Source organism: Apteryx rowi, unplaced genomic scaffold, assembly GCF_003343035.1.
Source record: "Apteryx rowi isolate R43461 unplaced genomic scaffold, aptRow1 scaffold_623, whole genome shotgun sequence".
NCBI classification, from domain to species: Eukaryota; Metazoa; Chordata; class Aves; order Apterygiformes; family Apterygidae; genus Apteryx; species Apteryx rowi.
The window spans coordinates 66,815-82,659 of NW_020450898.1; the positions used below are offsets into that span (position 1 = coordinate 66,815).

At 34.7% G+C, this 15,845-nt stretch overlaps 1 protein-coding gene across 1 annotated transcript in view; it reads right to left on the minus strand.

The window, feature by feature from the left end:
• The window catches only part of NCAM2 (neural cell adhesion molecule 2), a 168,985-nt gene that overhangs the window by 24,046 nt on the left and 129,094 nt on the right, over positions 1-15,845 (minus strand). The window contains exon 15 of the mRNA XM_026084007.1: positions 15,637-15,817. Coding sequence (XP_025939792.1) covers positions 15,637-15,817 — 181 coding nt within the window. The remainder of the gene's footprint in view (positions 1-15,636; positions 15,818-15,845) is intronic.

Here is a 15,845-nt window from a genome sequence, read left to right on the forward strand (position 1 = left end):
AGGTCCATGAATTTATTTCCAACTCCAGTTTGTTTATTTACATACTGAATATTGGTCATACCGTTACTTCTTTAATTAAACTACTATATTTTTAAATATCTATTTTTCATATACACATCATAAATTTTACATCAGTGTTTGGCCCTATACTTCCATCATAACCTTTAAATTGAACATTATTTTATTGTTTAGTAATAGCAGGTTTTGTATGTCCTATAGGACCCCAGAGATGGCCATATTTTTATTTCCAACGTATGCAGTATATGCATCTTTTTCTGGGCAATATTTCTGCTATTTATCTAGACAGCATATTCTAGTAACCCTACTGAATAAATAAAGGATCACATTTGAAGTTGTATGATGTAAATCATTTGACTCATGAATAATTTCTAAATGATAGGAACTTGTCAAAACTCAGGAAAAAAGACAGACAACAAGTAAAATCAGATTAGGAACAAACCCAGCCTCATACTTAAAAGGTTGTATATCAAAACATTTTAAAAATACTGTTCCTTTGAGATATACTGCTGTATCACAGAATAATCATTATTTTGTTTTAAATTTCTGTGCCATCAATTTGGATTTAAGGCATAAGTTCAGTGCAGAACATTTTAGGACTTCAGTCTTACAGACAGTTGAAAATTAGCATTTCAAAATACGTGACGTTGAAAAAAAGGTAACATCTTACATTGTCAATCATAAAAGCTAAAATCCCTTTTACAATTACTACATTTAAAGGACAAATTTACTTATCTAACATTTAAGTACTAATGACAGCAGAATATCAAATTCAATTTGTGAAGATATATTTATCATTTTAATTCAGTTCAAACTACAATTTAAAAGCTGCTCAGTCTATATCTACCAATTATAATTTAATTTGCAAACGTCTCTTTTCACTTTTTTCCCCTCCTTGTCTGTAGGAAGACAAGATTTTTTTAAGTTCTTCTTTATCTTCCTACAGACTGAAAAAATATTGTACAATAGTCTTGTTCTCACTACTCCTAAAGATAGAATTATGAAATGTTTTTAAAGAGAAATACAAACACAAGTGTATTAGTTGCTCATCTAAAAAGATATGTGACAACCCAAGGACATTATCATTTTCCTTTTCTTTTTCTTTCTCATTACAGTGGTTTAGGGACATTGCCCAGAAGTGCCTGCCACTGCTGTCACAGAATCCCTACGGTACTGGCTTAACTCATCCTCTTTGGTCTCTGATCGTAGGGGTAGGGACAGAAGAAAAGGAACATGTTCAAAATACCCGATAACCTCAAAATACATAAAGCAGAAGAATATAAATTGGAGCAGACCTAAAATTTCTCTCAATTAACAAGGGAAACTGATGTAGTCTCCAGCTGAACCTACTATCTGGTGGAAAACAGAGAAGTGATCCAAATTTGTCTCTTTGTCCCACTGGTATGGTGGCACTGAGCATAAAGAACTTTAATAAAAGCAAACTTGTCTCTCATGATGTAAATTTAGCTTCTTTAAAATTTCTCAAAGCTTTTCATTAGCCCTTTCAGTGTATATTTGGACAGTTCAGAGTTGGTCAATCTCTGTTCCCTGATCTTTTCATCCTACATCATACTGTATATCATACATCATCCTGCAACGTCAGAATGATTTGATAAGCTAATAGATTTATAACTGATAAAGAGTACTTGAAATGTTTAACAAGAATAGGTGAATGATTTAGAAATTTGCATTTTGCTATTTGCATACCTGCCTTTAGTAGTCTGCTGTCTCATTTTATTAGAAAAGTAAGAACAGAGACAAGTAAATGATATGAAAAATATATAATAAAAAGTTTATTAGAACAACTTCATGGTTGTGAATTTTAGGAATCAGGAAAATAGTGCAAAATAAGACAACACCCAAATTGGGTTATCTGTGCAACCTTAATGAGACTCTATTGTGTCTTTCATTCCATGAGGCCACCTCAGTTTTATTCAAGACCTTTCTTTACCAGTGACTGATGCTCACTGGCTGTGACTGTATCAATATTTTGTTTTTCTTCACTTGTCTGTAGGTCCAATAAGCACTTAAGCATGTTCTTAACATTAGGCAAATAAACAGTGTCTGTTACAAGAGTAACAGTTACAAAAGTAAGTAATAGTCGATGTCAATAGTCAAAAATTCAAATTAATGGAATGGCATTGGTTGGGTTACAGACATATAGTGGAAAGGGCCATGGATGAAACAGTGGCCCCACTTAACTCAGTGAGATTTTTTTCCACAGATTACGAGGAAGCCAAGACTTTTAGCATGGCATTTTCCTGAATTTAAGCTATTTCTTTGTGCTAAATATGTACGTTAAAGAAAATTGTCATTCTGTCAACATATTAAAACGGTCTTCCAATTTTCACACATGCACTTTGAAGACATCTTACATGTGACATGACAGTCATTTTAGAAAACTCACTCAATCCGTTTTAGCTGGGAAGGGGTTTTATTAATGATGTTTAAAAATGAAGACTTCCAAGAATAAATTGAAACTGGCAGAACTGACCATAGTCACTGTATTTAAGAAATGAGAATATCCCTTCAACTGATCCAGAAAAACTAAAATTTGACCAAATCATTTCAAAGCTATAAGCTAATGGTAATAAACCTCAAAACAAATGAGCTATAGGAAAAAAAAACCACTCAACATATTGTGTAAATTTGTTGCATCTATTAGGTTTTGTAAAAATTTGAAGGGAAGTACCCTAAAATAAATCTTTATTTCTGCCTTAGCTCTGAAGTGCACTGCTTTCTTGGGTTATTCTGTACACAACAGAGCAGTCAACTACATAAACTTAGGCCCCAATACCGAAATCAAATATAGGCAGGTAAAAAATCTGTGGATTTTCACTAAAATGAACAACTTTTTCTGAGGCTTTGTATACATTGTTCTAATTGCACGGTTTGAAAGCTATTCTTTTAGCATGTAAAATATGACCAATTCCATTTCCTGTAGTTTATTAAAGTTCAAAATTAAGCCCCCTGGAGATTCAGGACCAACAAAGGCCATGAAAAGGAATGTGGCACTGTGCCATTTCCCAGAGGTGAGTCTGGAGGGCAGTATGTGAAGGATCTATTCTATGTGTTAAGTCACGGCTGCAGAGAGGCACACAGCAAATATATGAAGTTAACTAAAGGAATTCACAGATTGTATGGTAGGGAAGAAATGTTTGTAAAAAACCACTAGAAAGTATATAACATTTCTATATGAAATAAAAAGGCTTTTTTTTAAAAAAAAATGTATTTCACACAAAAAAAATTAATATAAGCACAACTCTGTGAAAGGGATTAATACAGAATCAAAATGCTGTCATGAAGACTGATTCATGGTGTGTCTGGAAAACCATGCTACTCACCATAATGTACGCAAGCCTATGCATAGATTTTTTTATAACCAACATATGGATGAGAAAATAGAATCAAATCAAATCAAATAAATCATATTCTGTGAATTCTGTCACACAGAACAGCCAAGCATAATCTGCTGAATTTGTCATACAAGGTCATACAAACCCACACAAGGCTCCCAAAAAGCCACTTGAAGAATTTTTCATGCACTGACTGAAGTAATTATACTATTTAGGTCCTTAATTAGAAATGGAAACTTTAGAAGAGTTCTAGAAAAGTATAATTTTTATCCAGGTCTGTGTTTATTTTTCCCTAAATACAAAATTCTCAGGGAAAGGAAGCAAACATATTGCTTGCCTTATCAATAGCATCAAAACATGCACCAGAAACTTATGACTACAATGAAAGAGAAACCAGCAGCAGTCAGCTGCAAGGACTGGCCTCCATTTTCACGTCTAGTGGCTTCACAGTATTTATCTGTGTGGATGAGAATTGTTACAGAAAATCGAGAGTGTGAAAAAGAAGTACGTTTGAGAAAAAAAATGAAACAATTGATAAAACATGAAGAATAAAGTATTGAAAGGAAATAAAAGGGACAGCGGGAAAGAAAAAAAGAGAAAAAAATAATTAATGCAATATTTACCAAAGACAATCACTCGAAAGACATCACTGTACTAGAAACATCAAATTAGGATTAAAATGTGGATGAAATTCTAACCATTAAAGTGTTTTGGAGTTGCAGAATGACAAACCTGGATAACAAAGTTTTCAAACCTTAAAAGTAGCAACACATAATTTTCCACAGTAGCCAATGTGGTAAACTCTTTGGTCCAACTTTACAATTCACTTAAGCACTTAACCTGAAGCATGGGATCAATCTCATTAATCAAATGCTTGTCAAATCAGAAGCAGCATTGCCATCACAGATAATATCACTTTAAGTGGCCCACACCTCACTGGCAAAGGTTAAGGCTAACCTAAAAGTTAAGCAGGAAATTGCAGATCAGTTCAGCAGCTGAGGAGACTCCCAAGGACTGGAATAAGCAGGTCATGCTTAAGACAGCACTGAAAGAAATGTGCTTCGTTCTTAGTCATAAGTCCATGAATTTTAAGTTTAGAAGAGGCAAAACTGGAAAGAATACATGGCAGAAGAACTGCAAATATTTTGACCTATTCCCAGGAAAGCTTGTGGTTTTGTTTTGGAGAATATTTGTGGAAAGAGAAAGGACATACGCAAATAAATATAGGACATATATAAAGGAAATAAACAAATAAAGATGTACTAATAAGAGTAGTACAGTAAGTTTTGTAGGAAGAGGTGATATCTGTGAATAGACCCGTTGATTTAGCTAGAAGTCAATACTGGGCTTGGCTCCCCTGAAGAGATCTGAGAACATTCAGCCAAGTCTAACCTAAATACAGGCTTTCACGAGTCCTTTCGTGCTGGAGGCTCTAGGAATTCAGGAAACTACCATGCAACACCACTAAGAAATAGTGGATATTTCAAGCAACAACAAACACCAACCCATAGGCTGAAATAAACTGTAAAAAATGAGTAATTACATAAAAAGATGGTTCCATTCATGAAAGATTCACAGGCATGAAGAAGAGAGAAGCTTGTTTTAGCTATTTATTGTTGCCATTAAGTTAATCCTGTTTCTACGAGTTCTCGTAAGGGTCCAGAACAGTCCACTGTCAAAGCTGGTCTTAATAATATGGACATAAGTGTACTTGAAATATGGATGACCAATGCATTTAGCACAGGCAGTTGGATAATATTTAGATCTTGACTATAATACTAGAGTGAGAACAAAAGAAAAGGTTTTTTTTCAACATATGCAACTCCTTAGACATTCAAGTCCTCACAGAGTATCTGGTTACTATCCAGCGCAATGTTTGAAGATTGCATACATATTTTCTTCTAACATTTATATTGAATGATAACTTTTTGGCAGAGAATATAGTCACACTTATACAACACAGAGTATGTTTAAACATCTTGATCTCCTCACCCAGAGAGTAATATTTTTTTACCTACAGTGAGTGACACAGTAATTATATGGATAGTGACTAATACCAGTGTTAGGCTACTGTTTCCAAAGAGACTTCAAAAAAAGTTGAAATGCAGAAAACCTTGTGCAGTGTGAATAATAATCTTGGTTATATCTAAATCTAATTGCTAAAAAGGTGAATTTTAAGAAATTGTAAAGGAAGTAGAAGAAAACTCTTACAAAACACCCAATTTATGAAACTGGGTGTTTATGAAAACACCGTTTCATTCAGACTGCTTTGTGTCGGTCCCTTAATTATTTAAGCCTTAATAGAATTTATTTAGGGTTAAAATCAGGGTAGAGAACCACTTGTTACATCTTACACAAATGTATAAGGATAAGAAAATAGTAGTGAGAAAATCTTCAATACAGTTCACTTCCAACAGTTACTTTAATAATACAGCTTTTTTTTATTTTTAGAGAATATATTCAATGATTTCATCTTTTAATGGGCACTTAAATTTTTTTTAAGTTATAAAGCAACATAATGCTAGCAATTACCTCTAATAAAACAAAATATGCAGGTGAATAAGAGTTATATACCTGTAAAGTGTGACTTAACAATTTAACATTCAACATCTAAGATCATTTTCTTTTTTTTCGTAGCATTGAAAAGATAAGCAAACTTTAATTCACAAGGTAAAAAAAATGAATTCAATTACTTTTGAAGTAGGAGCTGTGAATACAGAGTAATTCTTTAACTATTATTTGTTTTTTCTAATGTTCTAGTGGTGCTTTTCTAGTATTCAGTGGTGGCTAATTGCTGTGATAGCTGTACTAGAAGAATGAAGTTTTATCAAAAATAAGCAGTTTTTCACAGTTTTCTTTGCTTATGAACATCCGCTTGTACTGATAGCGTATGGCTTTTTGTCTCTCTGATTTATATCAAATATGTTCAACCAATGTTTGTAAGTGATTTCTAGTCCTTTTCATGTAAAACCATTGGAGTCTGCAGGGCAGACACAGCTATTTTTAGCCTAGAGCAGGAACATGCTATACCAATTAAAACAATGTTCATCTCCTGGACTTAATGAAGAACAGTTCTTACTCAGCATACTTCTAGTATTGGTCAGTAAAACACAGCAAATAGATTTTGAGGGGGCTATCATCTCACTGCCATTTTGAATACTAATTTCTCTGATGATGCATATTGTTGGGATTCTATCAACAACAACTATTGTCAAAGCATGAGACCTCAACGACACACTTAATCTCTTCTCTCTGACCTCTTCTAGATTTCAGTTAGTAAAGAACATTTCTTCTTCTAAAACAGCAAAACATACTGAAGACTGCTTCAGATTTTTAGCTCAGAAATATGATCTGAACATTTTTTCAGATCTTCATTTACCAGCTTCTGGCTTTGGAATAACCGTATCCTTCAATCTACGAGAAAATGACTGCCGGTAATGTTGCAGCTCTTCCTTGCCTTGGGAGTAAGATCAGAGCTGCAAGGAGACTAATATCCTCAATGCTTTCATTTTTGCCTGTTATACTTTGTTCTTCCTCTGGATTTGATGAAAAATAAACTAGACAAAGCTGCAGAGGCTTCTCAGGCAGACTAACGAATCTTTCAATTTTGGATATTACACAAACCCAGTGGAACAGGATACAAAAAACATGTACCTGGTGCCTATGCTTGAAAGAACAAGATTTTGGATTTTGATGTTTTGGCACTTATTAAAATACATCTACATTCAAACACACACAAACAAAAGATTTTAGTGTATTTTAACTAAATGGAAAATTCAAAGATTATTAAAGACTTCAGGTTATTAAAGATTCAAAGATTATTAAGAGGTTTATATTTCCATTTTAAAATTTTTGCCCCAACTCATTTACAGATAATATCAATGCTGTATTGAAAAAGATCAATTATTCAAGTAAAATAAAATAGCTGACTTTCTACTTTAAGAGCAAAACACATTCAGACTATAGCTGTGGAACTCCATCAAGCATTGAAACAGTTTTTTGTTTAAGAGATTGGGGATCATAAGTCCCTAGTAAGATATTGAAGGGCAGAGTTGCAAATGAAAGTGAATCACTTGGCAGCTGATCTGGAGGAGCTGCTACAATCCTTCAGTAATGTGCAAGTGATCACCTGTCTTGGAGGAGAAGTTTGCCACCTAAGAAAGGAAGCTAGATAAATATTCACTTCACAGGTATTGAAGAAATTTCTTCTCAGCTATTTTCCACTGGATGATATCAACTTATCTATAAACAAAATCCCTCACTGGAAATTAATAACTTGGCATCAGTGACCATCATATCCAATAGCAGAAGATATATAAACCTCAACTTTCTTTATAAAATGAGAATTATATAAAAGAGATATCCAATTTTGTCTTAAAAATTCTGATTCTTAGAATGGAAATTTTACCTTTGGAAAGATCTTCAAGCTCCTTCTGCACTTTTCTTTTTCTCTCTTGGTTTCAGTTTATTGTTGGCATCTAAACTGGTGCAAGGTCCAAAGGTAGTTTTAACTGTTCTTTCCCAAATAAATCTGATTGAGGTAAACTTCTAAAACAGTATTTTTCTTACTGGGATAAAATTTTGCTTCTATCCTCAGTTACCTTTTTAAAGAAAGCTTATAGGAATGTACTATTATTGAAGTCTCTGTTCTCTTGCAAGTTTAGTGAAATTGTCAACCAGATTCAAAAGTTACCAAAAGCCACACAGGCAAATTGATGGATGTTGGTGCAGGTGTGCATACTTACATCCATGCACAGGGAGTGCAGTCACAATAAGCCTTAAATTGAAAATCAGGCTAAAATGATTTTCTTGAAGAATTGATACACAATATAGTTCTACAGGCTTTTTCTGGAGATTTAAACAGGCAACATAAAAGCTGCAAGTAATGAGTTTTAGTCTTAGCAGATGTAGCCACTGGTAGCCTTTTAAGTTTAGTTGCACAGAAAGAGACTATGGAAGAAAAAGAACTACAACTCACTCGAATCCTCTTAATCTAACTTTTAGTTATGCAACATATATTTCCCTAGAAATAAGAATAAGTACTAGAAGCCAACTGTTGACATTACCCCTTAGCTACCTGTATGCCTTAGAGTGTGTCCTGAAATAACACATTGTTATGGGAAGGATCTTCTCTTCAAGTGAGCTATATGTGATCACTACTGACCGATTTTGGTTGCTGGCAATTCTGCAAAATCCTCTAAAGGGTATACCTACCTTGTTCCTTGTCTGTTACCTACAGAATAGTTAACCGATGTTCAACAACCAGGCAGACAGTTTATACCTGCAAAGGCACGTGGGTTACTGACTGTGTACTAAGGCAAAAAATTCCACAAATGTAACTGAAAACCCAAGCTGGCCTGAAGAACGTACGTTGTTGTTAATGATGTGAAAGCAAGGAAGGAAGAAATATGGCTTGGTTTTATGGGAACAAGGGCTGTAAATGGAAACCTATAAAATAAACATGGCGGGGTATCACTAACCCAAAAAAGCCACATTTCAGGATGAAGAGTTTCCATAAAACCCATCAGCCCTTCTGCTAAAATGAAAATAGGTCAAGGAGTAAATTGAAATAAAACAATTACCTTCCCCTCTTTCCTGATTTATTTTAATAATTTGCCTCCATATGTTTCCACTTCCTGAACCTTCCTGCAGGCTGAAGTTCTGTGTTGCTGTGACACGACTTTGGTGATGTGCTGGTGATCACTATTAGATAATCAGCAAGCAGTTAACAAAGCACTGTGTCTGTCTCTGCATCTGTATCTTCTGTTGGGCCATTATTTTTGTTGCATGAATTGTTTAGTGAGATAACTAGATATGGTCATTGATTTTATGTTATGTTATTACTAGATTTTATGTTATGTTATTACTAGTTATGTTATCAAGAAGGCACATCTTGGGGCTGTTGAAGAAAAATGGGGGATTTCAACAGAGACCGCCAAAAGCATAAGCACAGGATGACAGCAGAGGTCTTGGAAGTGCAAGCACAAGACAACAGAGGGCCCACAGCTACAGGCACAAATCACAAATGGTGACTACCGCTCACTAAGGCAATGCAGCTTTGGGATTTCTGTAAAACTGATTTTAGGGATAACAAAGAGAACAAAGAACAAGTAATTCAACACACATAAAACACACTATATATAATAAAATTTGGCTATAACTTGGAATTTGTGAACCATTGAAGAAAGAGTGTGAAAGCAGACTATGTTAGAAAACATATAAAACCAGACTTCGGTGGACCAAAGAGTGAGGAGAAGAAATTCCCACAAGCAACATCATACTCCTACCTGTGAAGGATGTGCGATGCTGATGACTCATTGTAACAACATACTGGGAAGATAAGCATAACACCAGGGGAAAGGGTAGATACTAGAAAGTTTTTGTATATTAGTTTTAACTGTATCATTGTTGGGAATGAGCTGTAACTGAAACTAAGGACAAACAAATTCTTGGAGCTATATAATGCAAGTTTCTTCACGTAAACTGCACATCATAGTTGGTCTCGCACCCTCAACTTCAGGCTTGTTTGTAATTAGTTAAAATAATTCCAAATAGATCTGCAGTTATTTGAAATCCAAGCAAAATGCCTCAAAGGACACAAGAACTAGTCTGATCTGAAGTTTATTTATAGTTATCATAAGTCAAGAAATGTTATATGTCTTTGCAGTGGGGTACACATGAACAACAGTGAAACAGGTTGCGTTTTGGCTTCTCCTAGCTGATGCATGGCCAGGGTCAAGTGCAAGCTTCTGAAGAAAGGGGAGGTTGTGCCCTCCTTCAGAGCAATGGAGACTCCACGGGGAGTCGAACCACAGAACATGAGATGGGGCAGGGCTGGAGGGATGTGAGTGACAAGGAGAGTGCTTGCAGCAGCAGTAGAGGCTGCTGTAAAACCTTCCCCAGTGACCTGGATGGGCCCATACAGAATTTATTTCAGCACAAAAAGTGACTGAATTGCTGGACTGAAAAAATAAAGAAAAGGATCTGCTCTGAGAGAACACCATGGTTGGGAGGGAGAGCTTTATTTCTGTTTTCCTGTACTTAGTCATTCTCAGTTTTCTCTGGATTAAAAAGTTCATTGTGCTAGTTTACATTCTAATAAGACACTGGTTATAGGGCTCAAAAGCCCTTTTTGGTATACTGGGATATTCATATCATAAGAAACAGGTACAGGCAAATCCACCTCTGAACTCTGCCTGAATCAGCTTCCCGGCACACTGGAGTTTTAAATTTTGTCCTTCTTAACAAGGGAACTTAGGTGAACTACTTGATTTTTCATGTTTTAATGGCTTTGTAACCATTAGAAAGAGTTTTATATCCATTTTATCCCCAAATTGATAACCTAAATATGATTTTTTTTGAGGCTAGAAAAACATCTCAGTGATGTCTTGGATAAAGACTAAAGGCATGGTGGCAGTGTTCATACCAATGTCACTTTCCTAATTTTGTTTCTTCATTCATTTATTCATACATACACATACACACATACACGCACATAAATAAATACCCACACAAACTCAAATACATATATATACACACATACTGTAGCACTGATATGACATAATTATTTTTCCTTTTCATTCCCTTTGACACAAACCTTTGGAAATCCTAAAGCTGTCATTTTTAGTAAAAACTACAGATAAAAAGTATGTTTGGCAAGAATGGAGTCATCTTTGCTACTGTACAGCATAAGGTGATGATAACAGAAGATATCATATATTAGATTGTCCATCTTTGCTTATCGGTGTATGACTTTAAGCATCAGTGACAGACATTCATTGAAAAAAAAAGTAAATGAGAGGCTCAGCACTGTAGCAAGAAAAATTCACGGGTTTCATAAGGAATGCACTACAGATTCAGGCTTATCCAGTGATGTTAATAAAAAAAAATATTAACAGTGCATGTAGTATTGGAAGTTAAAAAAATTAAAACCAAAAGAGCAAAATGAGAAAATAGGTTAACTTCTTATTCTTACTATCTCCAAACCCTTTTCTCATTTTTCTAGAAGTTATATTGGAACATTAATTTATAATAAAGAAGAAAAAACTTTAAAAAACAAAACACACATTTTTTAATATATCTATTGGCCTTTCAGAGAAACAGCACTGATTGGATAACAGTCTTTGGAAGATTGCACTTATATAATTCTTCTGCCACTAATTTCTGGAAATATATATAAAACTTGCTCGAAGTATTCTCTTTTAACATCTTCCTTTTCATCTTTTTTTAAGATTTGGTTAATCTAAAGCTGTAGATGTGTTTCTAGGTTGCAATAGTAATGACTCAGACTGACAGCTATGATTGGGACATTTCTGTGCCAGCTGTACAGTACAAAAAGCCAGGATCTCTATCTCTGCACTACTGAGAGGGAGTAAATGGACCCACACCAATGGTCTGTGGTGTCAGGTCCTGGAGCTGATGGACTTCTGCTGTTCCCAGTGACACCTAATCTCAGAGGGTTTGTTACGGCTGCAGAGGTCCGTCTATGCCATTCTAAGCCTGATAAGGAGCCGAGCCAAATCAGCTCCTTTGAGATATCCTTTTTTCCCACAAGACTAGAAGAACCAAACACTGAAGAGAACCTGGAATGAAATTTGCTAAAATATCACAAATCAGTACTTAAAATCTTCAGCAACAGGAAAGCACATTAATGTTAGAGATGCACATGCCTGCAAGTACTGCAGACAAACATTTTAGTGAGATATTGGAAAGTATTAAATACTGTATTTAAAAGTATGCCTCTCTTTCTTCAAAGCAGGATTCTTAAACTTAAATACATACTCATACACCTAAGTAAATGGTGAAATACAAAGATGTAATTGTTGACTGCAAAAAATAACTGAAAAAAGTAGGAAGTAAAACTTTATATATATATATATACATATATATACACACACACACACACACACATACCCATTATCTAAGTCAAAGTGTCTTAACTGGGTCTATTTGCTGAGTATTTCTCAAAGTCAGTGCAAGGACCTATTGGTAAACACTTCTGAAAACCAGGACACTTTTATTAGGTGGTCTAATAAATTCTTAGGAAGTAATTCGCCAATTTGAGTGAGTCAGTGAATGGAGACAGTGTTAGAGGCCTAGGAACAGAAATTTAAAAAGCCAGTACTTCTATTTTGTAGCTGCTGGGGCCAACTACGTAAAAATTTAAAGGAGTGTCTGACTCATTTATACACCTCACTGATGCAAGACAGCAATTTGCAGCTTAAGTCTTCTTGCTAGACCTAAGACTGGAAGATAATCACATGGTCTTACAAAATCTGACTGCCAGACAGGTACTCACTAGCACTTCCCTAACAATTAGAAGATATGGGTTCTATGCCCACAGGAGTTGTGCACTCACAGAAAGTACTGGCTTCCAGTCCCTGTCCTCCAGGATTGCTCCTTATGCATTATATCCAGGCCCTTGAAAGCAAAACCGGACTTCTTGTGCAGGAACCAGAATCAAAGTCTCGTCTCCTGTGATAACTCCCATCTCCCTGATAAGCCCCCATCAAAGGGCTACAAAGACAGTATGCTTGCCTCTGTCTCTCTCCTGATTAATCTCCTGATTAATTATATTAGCTTGTCCACATTTTCACCATAATAGTATGTTAGGAATAGCCACCCATCATTACAGTTATGGGATCCCAATACTCTCTTGGGAGAAGTAATACTCATGAGATTGGGCCCATGGTATCTACAGATACCTTGCTTTTGAATGGCATTAAGAGGAAGACAGAAACACTCAGCTCAGCCAAAGTGGCATCACCCTAGGCCTGTACAGATGAAAAGCTTCAGGAGTCTTAGAAACTTTTGTAATAATAACTTAGGAATGATTAGGAACAGAGTCTCAGACATCATGAACAGCTAAGTGAGCACAGGATAGGTGATACCGATTTCATCCTAAAGTCTGTCTAATTACACTATTGTCACCTGTGTCTGTCTTCGGACCTAGCTGCAAATGCTCAAGCTTCAAAGCAGAAAAATAGGGCATCTGGGTTGGCTCACTGATATCAGAAAGTGTTAATCTGCTTAAAGGTAAGCGTTTTATATGCATTATCAAGTTTAAAAAGTGTAGGTTTCTACTTTTGCAATAATGTAATATGTGTTATTACTATATTGCAATAGTAATTATATGTCATTTCAAAACAAGGTAACCATATTGACTTATGAATATGAATGTTACTCTCCCACTGATTTTAAGTGTAGTTTGACATACTTATAAGAACTGCCAGCAGAATGTCCATATGATGTGAATTCCACAACCTTTTCAGGCTTTGCAAAAACAGTTGTCAAGGAAACTAATTAGTTCCACAATCATAATTGCAATAATGATTCATATAAAGAAAACTTGATGTCAAATGCTGTAACAGACTTTCCTTGCAACTACTGAGAGGTTTTGGGAGAGCACTGAAAGAAAAAAGCCCCTAATAACTATAAAACTATGTTCAAATAAAAATGTTCCATCTATATTCTGAAGCAAGTTTAACTAATCTGCTTTTTACTTGAACAGCTAGAGACCATTTATGTGGGCATGTCATGTTTCTGTCAGTTACAACAGCTGTGGTAATAATATGGAGTACTTTAAATAATTATAGCAGGATTACGTTAGCTTGCATTGCAAAACAAGTAAGATTTGTGTGAAGGGCAAAATCATACACTAAACAGTTTCAAATGTACAAAATTTAAAAGTGGTTTATCCCTTTCATATAGTCTCTACCTAAATAAGGTTTTATTTACTTTTCTACTTGATAAATATTTTTCCTTCACTGGGACAGTAAGCTTCCCTACATCTCTGTTCCCCTTTCTTTCTTGATAATGTAGTGAAATATTAATTCTGAATGATGGCAATCACAAGGCACTAACTGTTCAAAATCAAGTACATGCTTCCCTATGAAGGTACTGAATCTCAATCAAGATGCAAAGCAATGCTCACTACAGCAATTTGAGTGCCTAAACCAAATATTTTATTATGACTGGATTTGAACCTATTAATGAATTACAAATGCCTTTTCCTTTCTGTAAATGCAAGTAACAAAACCTCTAATCTCCACAAATTGCTATAGAATACTAAAAACTGTAATAGAGGTCCTGAGATAACTTTCCTGAAAACGTATTTTAGGAAAAGTTGTAATGAATAGATGAAAAATCAGTCAGTTATTTCAAATAGTCTACGACTCACTGACACATTACTAGGATCAGTGCCAGTCAGATGCTCAGATTCTGAATGAAACACAGTTATTGATATGGTTTACATTTTAATATTTTGGTCATGATATTTATTTGGCAAGATTTTAATTTAATTCTAATACTGTACTAGTGTAATTTATAGCATATAGAAAACATTATGTTAGAGGACTTTGCATCTGATTTTAAAACAGTAATGATGACACTGATCTAATTGGGAATTTACTGTTAAATATATCAGTTCACACATTAGATAAAAAATTTTGAAATCTTTCTCATAACTTTTATTTTATATAAATTACAATTAACTGCATAATGTCAGAAATTGCCACAATAATTTATATGTTTTCTGGAATTAAACAACCTTACATTGTTGCACCAAAATATTTATTATATTTATATTTGTATTTTACATAGGGAAGCACTAAAACTTTATAAGTAGGTTACTGAAACACTCTTAACTACTATGCCATTTTCCTTTAAAAAAGTTCCAAGCCCTCCTATTTACACACCTAAAATATGAACAACTTCACTTCTGTGGATTTTAAAACTTGTAAATTGGACTGTTAGAGGGCTGTATGTTAACTAACTTAAGGTTAGTAACAGTAAGATAATACCTAAACAAGACTACTTGAAGTCTTAATCTTGCCTGACACTAAAATAAATACCTTTATTACCTGTGTATCTAAAAGCACGTGTATAGTTATTTTGACTTGGACTGAAATCTAGGATTCTAACATTGTTTACTTACAGCAGGCAAATATTCAGTGTAAGAGAACTTAAAAAGTATTGTGAATCTGTTAAATATTAAATTTTTATTAATTGCCATCACCTGGGCTGAAGTCAATTTTTTCTGCACTTACAAATGACTTTATTAGTAAGAGCAAGGTAGAAAATGGGTCCCATTTAAGGATTTTTAATCTACTTTTTTCCGATAATAGAAAATGGAGTCTCAAGTTTTGTTACAGAAAACGTCAGTTACCTTATGCATAAGTTAAGAGACTGTTCAATCACACATATTAATGTACAATGAGTAGTAAACAATTTAGAAAGAGAAAAAATTCTAAAATTAACTTACCTGTAATGATGTTGGGCTTTGGTGGCATGCTGAATTCATACAACGTTGGTTCAGAATAACCCAATCTATTGGCAGCTGTAATTTGTACTTCATAACCCATGGTCCACTGAAGATGCTCTAGGATGATGTGGTCTCTACTGCCCTGCACTTTTTTCTCTAGCCACTGGTCTTCCTTATCTTTCTGTAAAGATGTAAATATTAGTTTTAAT